The sequence below is a fragment of the Chiloscyllium plagiosum genome, chromosome 14 (assembly GCF_004010195.1).
Source record: "Chiloscyllium plagiosum isolate BGI_BamShark_2017 chromosome 14, ASM401019v2, whole genome shotgun sequence".
In the NCBI taxonomy this organism is placed as follows: domain Eukaryota; kingdom Metazoa; phylum Chordata; class Chondrichthyes; order Orectolobiformes; family Hemiscylliidae; genus Chiloscyllium; species Chiloscyllium plagiosum.
This window is the reverse complement of record NC_057723.1, coordinates 49,256,637-49,271,384: the sequence shown is the minus strand read 5'-3', so window position 1 is coordinate 49,271,384 and position 14,748 is coordinate 49,256,637. Positions and strand designations below refer to the sequence as shown.

Below are 14,748 nucleotides of genomic sequence, written 5' to 3'. Positions count from 1 at the left end.
ACTTGAAGAGCTCTAATCATAAATAATCATCAAGGCCTCGTCAGGGTGAGATGACATCCAATAAATTGAAGCATTTTGTGGTAGTGACTAAGATGTATAGATGAGGTTGGTGCATTTGATGTAGTCCATGTGGACTTCACTAATGCTGTTGACAAGGTATCATATTCTAGACTGGTTAAGTAGACAAGATGTCATGGATTCCAGTGGATTGTGGCAAATTGAATCCAAAATTGACTTCATATCAAGAGGCAGAGGGTGGTGGTCAGAGATCGTTTTTTGATTTGAAGCTTGTGTCCTATGGCATACTGCCAGGATCGGTGCTGGTGATTATACATTTGTATACATTAATTTCCTTGAGTGTAAGAGACTTATCAATAATGTGAAAATTGGTGATGTAGTAAATAGCAAGGAAGAAAGCCTTACACTCGGGACAATATGGACAGTCTCATCAGATGGATAGGGCAGTAGCAAATGGCATATCATCTGGAAAAAGTGCAGATTTTTAGAGGAAAATAAGGCAAGAGGAGTACATCATACATAATTAAGACCCTTTGAAGTACAGAAGAGACATATGTGTCCATGTCTTCAAAATCTTAAAGAAACAGGACATCTGGATAAAAACAAAATAGTGCAGATGCTGGAAATGAGAAAACAAGAGCAAGTACTGGAGAAACTCAACAATCCTGGCAACATCTGTGGCAAGTGAAACAGTTAACATGGGACTTCGTCAAACTAAATATGTTAGCTTTTTTTTCCTCCATAGATGCTGCCAGACCCAAGTTTCTCCAGCATTTTGTCTTTATTAAGACAAATGAATAAGTTGATTAAGAACACATATAGTTACTAACCTTTATTATTCAAAACGGGGACATGCTGGTGTTGGACTGAGTTGGACAATATCAAAAATCAGATGACACCGGGTTTTAATTCAGTGGGTTTATTTGAAAACACTAGCTTTTGGAACACTGCTGCTTCGTCAGATGTTAGTGAGAGAGCAAGACCTTAGGTACAGAATTTATAATAAAAAGGTCAAAGGGTCATGCATCTCATGTGAACGAATTGAACAGATGGCTCTTAAATCTTCAATCCGTTAGAATGTAGGTTCCAATTAATATGCAAATACCAGAATTTCTTTAAAGTCACTGCCCTAAGATAATTTTGTGTAATCAATATAAAGAGGGGTGAGACTTCCAGTCAGACAATGTATACCAGACTCTGGCATGTTGGTTTGAGGATGCCATTGGGCAAATGCATAAAGAATGCAGAATGTTATTCCCAAAGGCCTCAGCAGACTTCTTGCCCAACTATGACACAAGTTTTGTCATAGTCCACAACATATGCAGACTGTTTGACTCTGGGTCTATACTTGATGGAGTTTAGAAGGATGAGGTTTCTAATGGAAACATATGGAATACTGAATAGCCAGGGCAGTAGATGCTGGGAAGATCTGTCTGTTGGTAGGAGAGACTAGGTCCCGAGGGCACTGCCTTAGAGTAAAAGGAGGATGTTTTAGACCAGAGATAAGAAGAAACTTGTTTAATCAGGGTGGTGAATCCATGGAATTCATTGCCACAGAAGGCTGTGGAAGCCAGGTCTTGGAGGGTATTAACAATGAGGTAGATAGGTTCTTGAGTATCCAGGGTTACAGGAAGAATGAGGTTGAGAAACATATCTGCCATGATTGAACAGTAGAGCAGACTATATGGGTTTACTGGCCTAATTTCTGCTGCTATGTCTTATGGTCTTATGATTGGAGGTGTCACCTTCTTTGTATTGATGACACCAGGGCAGTGACTTGAAAGAAGTGGGGATTTGCATGTTAATCAATCAATCTGCACCTCTATTCTTTTATGAATTGTCTAAGATTTTCCCCTCTCACTAAGGCCTGATGAAGCAGCAGCAGCAGCACGCCAAAAGCTAGTGTTTTCAAATAAACCTGTTGGACTGTAACCTGATGTGTGATATTTGACCTTTATTATTCAAGGCATTAAAGACACGAGTAGGGGGAGTATGATAGAAATGTATAAGATGGAAGTTAGGCAACAGCTGGAATACTTTGCACAGTTCTGGTCCCACACTTTAGGGAGGATATGATGGCACTGCACTGGGTGCAGAGCAGATCAACCAGTATGGTGCTTGGGCTGGAGATGGCTAAGGTACACAAAATTGAGGGGCATGGAATCAATAGTCCCAATGTTTTCCCTAGCGGGGTCAACCAGAGGGCGCAGATTTAAGATGAGGGCTAGCGGTTTTACAAGGAATTGGAGAGAATATTTTTCATTATGGTATGTGGAACTCACCACCTAAAAAGTGGATAGAGGGGGGAGTCAACATAACAACATTTAAGAATTTAGGCTAATGTTTGAAACAGGAGAAAGTGAGGACTGCAGATGCTGGAGATCAGAGCGTTTCCTGAAGAAGGGCTCATGCCCGAAACGTCATTTCTCCTGCTCCTTGGATGCTGCTTGACCTGCTGCGCTTTTCCAGCAACACATTTTCAGCTAATATTTGAAACACCCTTGCAAACAAGGCTACTGCCAAGTGCTGGCAAAATTGGACGACTTCAGTAGATAAGTGCTTGATTGATCGTGTAAAAGTCTTTTCCCATTGTGTAAAGCTGTCTCCAGCATTTGGCTCTTTGTTGAGATCCAGCACATTTTTATTATTTATCTGTTGATAATCTGATCCCTGTAACAGAATCTCACCTTTCCAGAGAACCCAGTTCTTTGTCTTGGCAGTAAAATTTGGAAATGTAGTTCCTGGTGTTACTATTCTGTACATAGCATTAAAACTTAGTTGAGTGTACTTTACCAAATGATTTCCTAATTTTAAACCCTTTTCATTTAATCCTCCTTTGAATAATGAGCCAGAGTAATCTCTCTCCCATCAAATCTAGAATCTGCAATCTCGTCAGTAATCAAAACTTTTCATACACTCATCTGTTTGTGAAATAGCAATTAAAACTGCATCTGGTATCCTGAATGTGGTTCTGCAATACAACTTGTCTGGTTTGTTCTCCACCCTAACATTCTTTTGTTAGTGACCTGGCAATACTGTTCTGATCTTCATCTGAAATCTCAAGGACTCTGTAGTTCTAATGTTACAATATGTTCGCTTTAACACAATCTGCATCAACTTTTATCTGTGAGCTCTCATGACCTGAATTAAATAGAATCTTCTATTCACCCCTCACTCCCAAAAAATCCTTTTAGACTCACGAGCACAGGTATTCATAGCTTCTCCACTAAAAAGTAATTATGAACTGAAATTGAAGCCTTAGCATTTGCAGCATCTGACAGTTTACAGACCTGGCTACTAACTTGATATTTGCCAGTTTGTTTATTAATAAATATGGTTGGCAATGTCTTGCCAATCTGTTTTATTATATTACCATCTAGCATCCAGCCTCCGACCATATAATCTTACCTGGTTACATAAACATGGAAGAATAAGAAATCTGTTCATTTATTTCACATCTTGGTTGTGCTCACTGTTTTCAGTGTTTATTCCTGATAGAAGGTACGTGACTGCAAAATTATTTTGGATAAAATTCAAGGAGTTAAATGTGAATTCTTGTCATTCTTGAAAGATATTTATAATGATACTAGAATAATTGATGTTAATTCCACTTTCATTTCATAAGGAATGAAGTTGAGCTTTGTATGTTTGTGTGCTTGATTGAAGTTTGTCATTTTTGAGCTTGAGCAGACAGGCAGCATTGGCAACATTATGCATGCTGCATTTGATATACTTGATCTGTTTATAGTGACAGATAAACTTGGAGTGGCAAACAGCTTTTAAAAAACAAACTCAGGTTGTTTTTATTAGTCACATTGTTATACATCAGCAGAGTACGTTTTTTTAAATGTATAGGTGCTGCTATCCCCTTGAGTTTACCAGAGTCTGCCTGTTTTAATGCCAACTCGGGCCTATTTAATTGTAACCTTTAAAGGAAGGTTGTCTGCAAAGGAATGACCCACCCCACCCAAATAGACAATAAAATTAGTTACTTTAAGTGTGCCAAAGGAACTTCCGTGCTCTTTATTGCACACTGCTCTACATCTTATGGGATTTTTTTTTTCCTCCTTCATATAGGTGACACTAAAAATATTTTAAGATTTAAAATTTATTCCATAAGACTGTATCAACAAAATGTTATCTTAGTCAGGGTACAGTTCGGTAGATGTTAATGGCTTGTGAAATAAGTATGTCAGCAGGCTGGTGTTACTGGTGAAAGCTGTGACAAGAATCCAAACGTTGACATCTTAGAAGCAGGAGTAGGCCATTCAGCCCATCAAACTTGCTCGCCAATACATCATGACTGATTAAACACTTAAATTGCTTTTCTTCACCCCATTGCCATAATCCTGTATGAGATTGAGAAATTTGATTGGCAATCTGCATCTTAAACATTCTCAAAGACTAATATGCCAGTCCTCTGCAGTAAAAATTCTAAAAGATTACAAACCTCTGAGCAAATACATTTGTTATTTCTAACCAAAATGGCAGCCTTTCCCGCCTCATTTTTAAGTTCATCACTCATTCTTAAAATCTGTAGAGAATAAAGGGCAAGTTTTCCTAATTTTCCTTCATGGAATAGTCTTGCCATCCTGTGAATATATCTGGCGAATCTTTGTTGCATTCCTTCTATGACAATGGTATCTTACCTGAGATGGACCAAACTTCCGCACGCTACTCCAGGTGCAATCTAACCCATGTGCCTGTACAATTGAAGCCAGATTTCACTTCTCATATACTGAAATCCTCTAGCAATAAAGGCCAACATTCCATTAGCCTTCCCAATATCTTGCTGTACTTGCATGTTTTTAATTTGTTTCCAGTCTCTTGACATTTGAGAAATATTCACATCTGTTTGTCCTACCAAAATGGATAACTTCAATGTGGGAAATTATTTAATCTGCCATGTTCTTGCCCTTTCATTCAGCCTATCCAAATCCTCCTGAATCCTCTTTACAGCGTCCTCATCGCACGCATTCCCACTTTGTACCATCCGCAAGTTTGGAAGGAGTACTTTTGATTCCTGCCTTCAAATTATTGATATATGTTGTGAGCAGTGAGGCCAAATTACTGATCCTTGTGGTAGCCCACTAGTCGCAGCCTGCCAATGTAAGGATGACCAATTTTATTCCTATTCTCTGCATAAAATAATGATAACTATCATGCTAGTGTGCTACCTCTCCCATGTGCTTTTTTTTCACCCGCCTCCTGTGGGTGACTTCTGAAAATCTTAAGTATGCTGTGCCCATTGACTCTCTTTTATCAATTTTGTTAGCAACATCTTTGAAAAACATCTAACATCCTTGTGCGCTTTCCATAACAAGTTGTTGGAAAGTACATGGGACCTGACATTTTACTCTTCATACTCATGAGACTAGTTCTGTTCCTTTTTTAGATTAATTGCAACCAGTGAATTAATCTGGAATTTCTCGTCTTTTTTTTGGTCTTTGCACCCTACTTGAATGAAAAGTAATTTCTAGCTGAACCACTACCATTAATTTATGACTTTATTCATCTTCCGACTCAGATATTTGTGTAATTCTGCATAGTTTTATTGAAAGGAAGAAGCATTTAATTTTTCCTGACTTTGGGAGTAGGATGACATTCTTCAGTGTCCCAAGAGCTTGACTGAAGCTAGTTCTGTCTGGAAATTGTAGGGATTAATCTGCCACTCCAGGATTGGGTGGCTGTGCAACCTGTTCTGGCAGGATTGTACTTGGATGAGCAAGGCAGCAAGATGTGTTAACTATGGACTGTTTAATCGAAACCTTGTTACTCTTGCCTGCATATTCTAAGTTTGTATCAGCATTTTATATCTCTTAAAATTAAATGAAATTTGTGGTACAAAATCGTGTGGCTCACTGTTTACTTGGCTTGGCAAGGTATTCAACCCAAATGTTTGTTTTAGCAAGAGGCTACATTTATGCAACATTTCAATTCCGATTGTTTTCTTAGTATAACTGTGCATGATGTTGAAATTTGCCCTGTTAGCAATAGTGTAAGTATAATTGCTAAAATCTTGAGCAGCAGCCTAGGATAGCCCTGTGCTCCAGCAGACAGACTTCCTTTAATAAAGACCACGCTTTCATTAATAAGTACCTGTTGTAAGTAAACTGGCATAATTCAGTATGGACTACATGATTGATTACAGTGCATCCCTTATTACTGTAAATTGGTTTTTTTCTTCAAATCTTGCCTTCCGTTCTATCCTTTCTAGTTATTTTTATGTATTGCAGATATGAGTTCACATATAGCTTGGTCGAGCTGTAATCATGGCCTGACTTGGTCTGTCTTGTAAAATCTAATTATTTGAGCAGCCGCCTAACAAATATTATTACTTAGTAATTAGTACATTCACACTAAACATACTTAATGTTTTCTTTACCTCAGCCTGCATTTAATTTAGATAGTGTTTGCTGACACCTGCAACTGCAATAAACTATGCGTATGCATTCATTCTGGAAGATGTGCGTGAATGGCTCCAAACACAATATCACATCATAGAATTTGTGTAACATGTGCAAATGTCATACTGTGCATGCTCAGTGACGTGTATGTGATTTTAAAACAAGGTTCACTGGTCAGGAAAGTATTGTAAGTGAGGAGGAAGACGCTCAAAACATGGGCCCGGGTGCCTTGAGGCCGCCTTTCCAGTCCCCCTCTGTCCTAATTTTGCACTGTTCTCCCCCTTACCCACCCACCCTGAATCTTCCACCCTCCTTTCCCCGTACTTACTCCCACCGTCCAACCCCACCCCTGTATGTGCTCCACTCCCAATCTGTCTTCTGCCCTGCTGTATTCCTATGTACTGACTTTCTTTTCCCTATCTCCCTCTTGCCCTGTTGCTTGCTGTCTTGCTGGGCTGTACCCCATAGACTCTTTGCATATATGCGCAACATTTAAAGTGCGCATTTGCTGGTGTCAGTAAATGCAGCCAATGGTTTAACCATACTCAACTGGGTTCCTGGGTAACTGTGCTAAATTAGCTAATTTGAGTTTGGTATCATGAAAGCACGCAATTGTTGGGCTCAGCACTCTTTGGTTGATTGTTCTCACCCTTGATAAATATTTACAAGTACACATTATAGGTGACGATGGGATCAGACTTGGCTGAAGTACTTTCTTCTTCCCCTAGTGAATAGCCTCATCTTCCCTTTCTAAAGTGTTGCTATTAGTGACTGCCTTTGGAGCAGTACAACAGTTTGAGGTCCCCCCCCCCTTCGAAGCAAAGGAAGAAAAGTGCACAATGAAACTTAGGAAAAAGCTGTTTGCATACTTTTCTTTATAAGTAGTAAACACGTCCAATATTGACTTTGAACTTTTTACATGCCCACATATTGTCATTGAATGCACTGACAATTTTAGATTTTAGCCAGTTCTGAGAATGCGGCTGTACCTTAGGGACAAGTTTGTCTCATTTGAACAACGTATTTTGGAAGCAATGCAACTTAACAAAAATTTTGGTCATCACTGTCTTTTTTTAGTAAAATGTGAGAGGACTGGGTGACAAAATTACACCTGTTGCACTCAAGTAAATTAAAAATGTTGACGTAATAAGCAGAAAGCACTGTAGTCTAAGTATTCTGTAGACATATTGCTATTGCTAATCAATAACTTGAATTGTAGTGAAATAATTGTTAAAGAAAAGAGTTCTGTAGGTGTGACTTATAAATGTCATCAGATCTGTATTTTAATTGAGAGGGGTAATTGTGCCTGTAATCGAGTGAAATGCTTATCTTAAGCTAATTTAGCATGCCTATTGCCTAATGTTAACCATTCTGAAAATTTGACCAAACTATTTTGCCTAACTGCCTTCTACCTCTTCCTTACTGAAGGTCTTGATATTCGTTACATGATCAAATTTTCATTTCAATAACATTTATAATATTACCGTGACCTGAACACTTCTAGCACTAATCCTTGGAAATTGTAAATTCCAAAAGATCACGTTTCCTCCTATGTAGGCTTTTACAATGTTGTTTTAAATAACAAGGCACTAAATGATCATTGATCTATTTTCATAATTTTTCCTTCTGAAGTTGGAGATGCAACTCAATAGCTAAATCCATAACAATAGCACAAACTTCAGAACCGTAAGCAGTACCTGCGGGCTTAATGTTGCATGATTTTGATCATTTCTGTTCTGGCGCTGCCTGTGTCCTTGTACATTAATAACTTGTCTTAAAGCCACAGGACATACATGACTAAGCTTGCCAAATGTCAGTTAACATACTAATACAGGTAGTGTTTTTCCTTAACTGCCACTTTTGCTGTGTCTCTACACCCTTTTGCAGATGCAATTGTGTAATCTTATTCCCTTATTCATTAAGTTTAAGATTAAAATGGGGGTGTTTTATTTAATTTTGGACATAATTGTTTTGCTCAGCTTTTACTATTACTTTAAAAGCACTGTGGTGGTTGTGCTTCTATTGTTTTAATTTAGAACACAAAATTAATAGAGCTGATGTTGGGAAGATGGATGCCATTTGGCTGCCCCTTCTTAAAAGCCTCCGTGTTGCCTGTCTGCGCTGGCCTTTCTATGTCAGCAATAATGTTCATGCACTGCCACAATCTTCATTTGTTCAGTGTTTAGAATCTCCAGTGGGGAAGAGGAAAAGAAGCATGACTGTTAGTCCTTCTCACGATCCAGCTTTCTCAGGATTAAATCAGGTCTGAAACTGTCTCCTACTCAAGCCAACCCTAAATTTATTCTTTCCAATCTGATTTAACGCCACTAGCTGTGTTGGCATTATTCAGACTTAAATGGTAAACGTGTTTGTTTTCTTGGAAATTTCTTGTTCTGTTAACTGAATTATTTTCTGGCTATGGTGTGCTATTAGGATTGGGCTGAAGTTTGACAATTTATGTGTAATCTTTATATTTCTTTGTATCTGCACTGATTTTATTTTAGCCTTCCTCCCTCTGACTGAATTCTGGCTGGGAGAAAACAAACACGTTTGTTCGACCCCCTTTGGCACTGGTGCTTTGTGAACCAGCTAGTTAGGTGTGTCCACCTTTTCATGTCTGGATTTGTTAGCTTCCCACAGTGAGAACTGGCAAAATGGGGCAGGTTGGAGTGTTGGCCTTGACTGGGACTCAGACCAGCCACCATGGAGGTGTTGGGTGAGTGCTACACTACTTAGTCACCATGCTGACTATAGTGACTTTATGTTCCATAGCTCTGATATTTTAATTACAAGTGAAGCTGGCATATAAAACTTAAGTGCAGGTTGCATCTTCAGCGTGAAAGGGCATTCAGAATGAACAATTGAATAGAATTATTGAGACTTGAGCGTTTTCTTCCCAAGATTGTTAATTTAATATTGCCTGTATGATAACTTTTGAGGGGTTGGCATAGATGTTTGTGGTAGACGAACTGTGCCATTGTTTTAGCCATTTAACAAATATATGTGGAGTTTGTTTTGGATCTTGTGGTGTTTGGAACATATTTAGAGTAATTGCTTTTAAAACATGAGTGGTATTTTGAATAAGTGGATATATTGTCAGAAAGGTTCTAAATGAGAATTAGAGAGCTATGCGACAATAGCTAGAACAGGTAAACCTGCACACTATCACTCAAAAGAAAATTTAATCAGGTCAAGCAGCATGCTTTGAAAAGCAAGATACTGATTTTTTTTAAATTGACCTGTTCAGAGATGCTATGGCATACCTTTGGAGCAGGTTGATCTTGAATCCAGGGGATTGCTGTTTTTTCCCTTTTTTATTTTGTCTTAATAGCGATGGTCCGTTTTGGTAATTTACAGTATTTATAACTTGTGAAGTTTGGGTGTGTTCTCCATTTGATTGAGAAGACTTTACACTAAAATGCAATTAAACATTGATTTAATTTGTCTGGTCAGATACTTTTAATTGGCATTGTTTACACAAGCCTATTTTATCTCCATGAGGTGTTCCTGTGGAAAAGAGAATTGGAATGGAATTAATGTTCATTTTAAAAAAAAAAGTCACTATTGTTGGCAGGAATATTGGAAAGGAAATTGATCATTTAATGATGTCTCTGTTCTAGGTTTGCTGATAGACTAGGCCATCGCCTCCACATTTCAACTATTATCACTAAATTGTTGATCCAAAATGTGGCTAATGTTACAGGTTTTGAATCCTTCCGCAACATATTGAATTCAATTTTTTTAATGTCTGGAATTAAAAACTTCATGATGGCCATGAAACCATTGCCAATTATTGGAAAAACCCATCTGGCTGACTAATGTTCTTCAAGGAAGGAAATCTGCCATCCTCACCTGCTCAGTTCTATGTGTGACTCCAGACCCACAGCAATATACTCTGAAATGATTAGATTAGATTAGATTACTTAGTGTGGAAACAGGCCCTTCAGCCCAACAAGTCCACACCGACCCTCTGAAGAGCGACCCATTCCCCTACCTTCACCTAACACTACACACAATTTAGCATGGCCAGTTCACCTAACCTGCACATCTTTGTGATGTAGGAGGAAACCGGAGCTCCCGGAGGAAACCCATGCAGGCACTGGGAGCATGTGCAAACTCCACACAGACAGTTGCCTGAGGCGGGAATTGAACCCGGGTCTCTGGCGCTGTGAGGCAGCAGTGCTAACCACTGTGCCACCGTGCCGCCCACTTAGTTTCAAGGCCAGCAAGGGACAGGCAATAAATACTGGCCATAGAGCAGCACCCCCATCCCATAAGTGAATTTTAAAAACCATTTGTTACAGCAACCATCCAATTTTTACATATCAGTTCAGGAAGCTAGAGAACCTTATTTACTTATTGCCCACCTATAGCTTGAATTGCAGCAATGCAACATTTATGATCCCAGCCATCCATTGAAATCATTTGCAGCATTCTCATTCTGGTTATGCAAATAGGAAGCCTCATAGCACAATGGAGCTAAAACACCTAATTTCAAGTGATTTTGTAAATAAAGTAATGGAATAGTAGCGGGTGAAAAAGAATTGGTAAAATGCGTAGTTTAGGTATGATTATTTCTTTAGTGATAAATAGTAAGATTTATTCATGATTAAATCCAACGACTGTTCTTGATTTGAATATCCAATGAGCAATTTAATTTCAATTCTTCAATCTTTATCATCTGGTTATATATTAACTGTTGGGCTTGCCCATAAGGGCTATTAACCATTAACCATCGCAGTCAAACTTTTATCCAGACAGTATTAGTGTCATTGAATCATACAGCACGAAAACAGACCTGTCAGTTCGATTTGCCCATGCCAACCAAGTTTTCCAAACTAAATTAGTCCTGTTTGCTTGCATTTGGCCCCTATCCAAATGTCTTTTTAAATGTTTTAAGTACCTGTGCATACCACTTTCTCTGGCAGTTTATTCCACATACAAACCACCCTCTGAAAATATTGCCCTTTTCAATGGCCCCTTCTAAATCTTGTCTGACCTTAATTAGGTTTTATTTTGAAATATATTTTTTTGAGCGTGCCCCACCCCAACCACCATAAGTGAATGACGTTTGCTATTCACTTTATCTGTGCACTTCATGATTATCTGAACTTCTATAAGGTCATCCCTCAACCTCCTATAGTCCAGTGAAAAAAGCTTCTGCTCAAACTCGAGTCCTCCAGACCAGGAACATCCTTGTAAATCTTTTCTGAATTGTCTCCATTTTAATCATATCCTTCCTATAGCAGGATGACCAGAACTGTATACAGTAGTCCAAAGTTGCCTCACTAATGTCCTGTACAGCTTCAACATGTTCCCACTCCTATACTCAACATGGTCTGAGCAATGAAGGCAAGTGCACTAAAAACCTTTTAATCGCTGTCTACCTGTGATGCAATTTGGCAAGCTCTGTGTATTCATTATTGTAGTTTATCATTTATCAGCAATCCAAGTCAAACTTTATTAAACAGCAAATAGGTGCCGAATGATTAGACCTGTGTTGCAATTGCAGTTTAAAAATGATGCAGCTAAGGACAAATTACCAGCATCGTATGCCTAGTTTGGAGAACAGTAGTTAAATCAATAAGTGTTTTGGCTGAATAGTTTGTGATCATTTTTAGTTAATATGGGTAAATTAATAAAATCTTAATTATATGGCATTCTAGGATCCTTTGGACTTTTCCTTTGAGAGCTTTTTACTGCATGATATTTCAGAGAAATCCTTCTCAGCAATTGGTTAACAGTTGATGCTAAATGTTTTAATATTGGCCATAGTTGAGAGAATAATTTGACTACTTAGTTACACCAACCTTGTCCTGGATATTTCTTGAAATTGCATATTTGGAAATAAATTAACTTATAGCTGTGATGAATTGCTTTCAAATTGAATTAGTGCACCAAAGGTGAATGATTTCATTTTAAATGTAATTTTATGAAGCTTTTTTAATGTAATTCAAAGATAAGGTTTTGAAATATATTCTTACGAAGGCCAAAATATGTAAAAGTTTCTTCCTAGTGGGGCTAAGTACAATATGGTTTTATTTAAGTAATCTTCATGTGAGTAATAGAACTAAGATGTTCAGGAAGGTAGATGACCATCGTTGCTCAACATTCATCTGGCAGATCATAGGCTAGTTGGTTTTTCTTTTAAAAGTTCTTAGTTCTTTGGAAGTCTGTGGATTTTGATATGACTTTCAATTGTTAAAAACCGTTTTTTGAACCCTAACTTATTTTGAATTACCTCTGCTCACTATCATATACTGTTTCACTTTCACACAAGTTATTAGTCAATTTGTGACCTCTGTTGATCACAGTTGTCGTGTATCAATTTGAAAATTCTTTTCACCAAACCATTATTGCTAACCCCTAATTGCCCTCAAAATGGTGGTGATCTGCTGCCTTGAACCATTGCAATTTTTGGGATATAGGTACACACTTTATTGCTGTTGGGAAGCAAGTTCCATGATTTTGACCAAATAAATGAATTTTGATATAGTTTCGATGTCTAGATAGTAGGTGGCTTGAAGGATTGTAGGTTGTAGGGTTCTGCACTACCTTCTAAGTGGTATAATTTGTGGTTTTGGAAGGTGATGTCAAATTATTGTCAAAAGGCTAATATATGAAGAATGATGCACATTAGCTATTTATGGTTCTGTTCAAATTACTTAAAGATGAAATGAGCAAGTAGAACACTAGAAAATAGTTACGTTTCAATGCAAAACTCTAGCAAGACTCCACCTGGTATATTGAATTGTTCTAGAAACTGCAATTTAAAGGATATACTGACTTTGGAGGAACTGCAGAGTAGATATACCAGAATAACACTAGGGCCAATTGAAACTAAATGCATTTACCCTGTAATTTAGAAGTTTAAAAGACAATTTGATCAAAGTTTTCAAATAGGACCTTAGTACTTGAGAGAAAGCATCCTGCCCCTCTTATAAATGGTAATTGATGCTAGATTTACTATTACTTTTGGCTAATAATGTTAACCCTTGTGTTAAAATTGTGGGTAAAGTTCTGATTACTATTTGAATGGTGAGAGACATTGGAGGTCCCTTAACCACCTCAGGAACTGAGTGATTTGCATTTTAGAGGTAGTCATTGTTGTAATGTGGCAGAAAGGTTCTTCACCGATACATAACCAGAAAATATATTTTAGATATTAAGTCAAGGGTTAAACGCAAAGAGGCCAGTTGAATTTTCTGATCCCTTGAAGTAAAGGATCATTTCCCTCCATTGCTGGTACTTCAGTAAAAAGATGGCACTGCCTCTGCATAGATATGCCAGCCGAGGTCATAATTCATTCCTCGAAAGCAAATTCAGCAACTTAAAAGATTTACAAGGATGTTGCCTGGGTTGGAGGATCTGAGCTACAGGGAGAGGCTGAATAGGCTGGGGCTGTTTTCCCTGGAGAGTCTGAGGCTGAGGGGTGACCTTATAGAGGTTTACAAAATTGAGGGGCATGGATAGGATAAATAGACAAAGTCTTTTCCCTGGTGTCAGGGAGTCCAGAACTAGAGGGCATAGGTCTAGGGTGAGAGGGGAAAGAGATAAGAGACCTAAGGGGCAACATTTTCATGCAGAGGGTAGTACGTGTATGGAATGAGCTGCCAGAGGATGTGGTGGAGGCTGGTACAATTGTAGCATTTTAAGAGGCATGTGAACATGTATATGAATCGGAAGGGTTTGGAGGTATATGGGCCGGCTGCTGGCAGGTGAGACTAGATTGGGTTGGGATATCTAGTCGGCATGGACGGGTTGGACCGAAGGGTCTGTTTCCATGCTATACATCTCTATGACTGGCAAGAATGCCACCACTGAACAGAACATGATATTTGTAAGTGTTAAGTTGACTTCCTTTTGAGGCATGAAAGCAAAGTATATGCCTATAAAAGTTCTCCATCTGAATCAACTTGTTTCAACAGCAAATTACAGAACATTCCTTTAACTCATGTTGGGATGTGCTGTGGATCCCTCGTGAAATTAGCATCAGAATATTTAATGATTGAAAATCTGTCATTTTTTTGTCATGTTTTGAGGTAGCAAAAATTAAGCTTTCAGACACATTTGGAGAGAGATGTTGCATTTATTAAACTCTTGTTTATATTGGGGATGGATTTACCCTGCTCACAAATGATCAGTCATGAAAAAGTGACATTAGCAACATATTAGTGGAAACTTTCATCATTTCTGAAATAACTTTGATTGATACTGTACCTCTCAACCTCCACACCCAATAGCGTTTACATCCAGTTGTATTTATTGTAAAGCGTGGTCACTGGTAGGTTCTTTTTCTTGGGTCTTACACCCTTGATGCAAC

At 38.3% G+C, this 14,748-nt stretch overlaps 1 protein-coding gene across 3 annotated transcripts in view; it reads left to right on the top strand.

Moving 5' to 3' along the window:
- Nucleotides 1-14,748, top strand: part of csnk1a1 (casein kinase 1, alpha 1) — a 55,056-nt gene that overhangs the window by 15,586 nt on the left and 24,722 nt on the right. For 2 of the 3 annotated variants that reach the window (XM_043703775.1, XM_043703774.1), the window contains exon 5: nt 8,605-8,688. The exons of the other annotated variant lie outside the window; for it this stretch is intronic. In XM_043703775.1, coding sequence (XP_043559710.1) covers nt 8,605-8,688 — 84 coding nt within the window. The remainder of the gene's footprint in view (nt 1-8,604; nt 8,689-14,748) is intronic. 3 annotated transcript variants of the gene reach the window in all.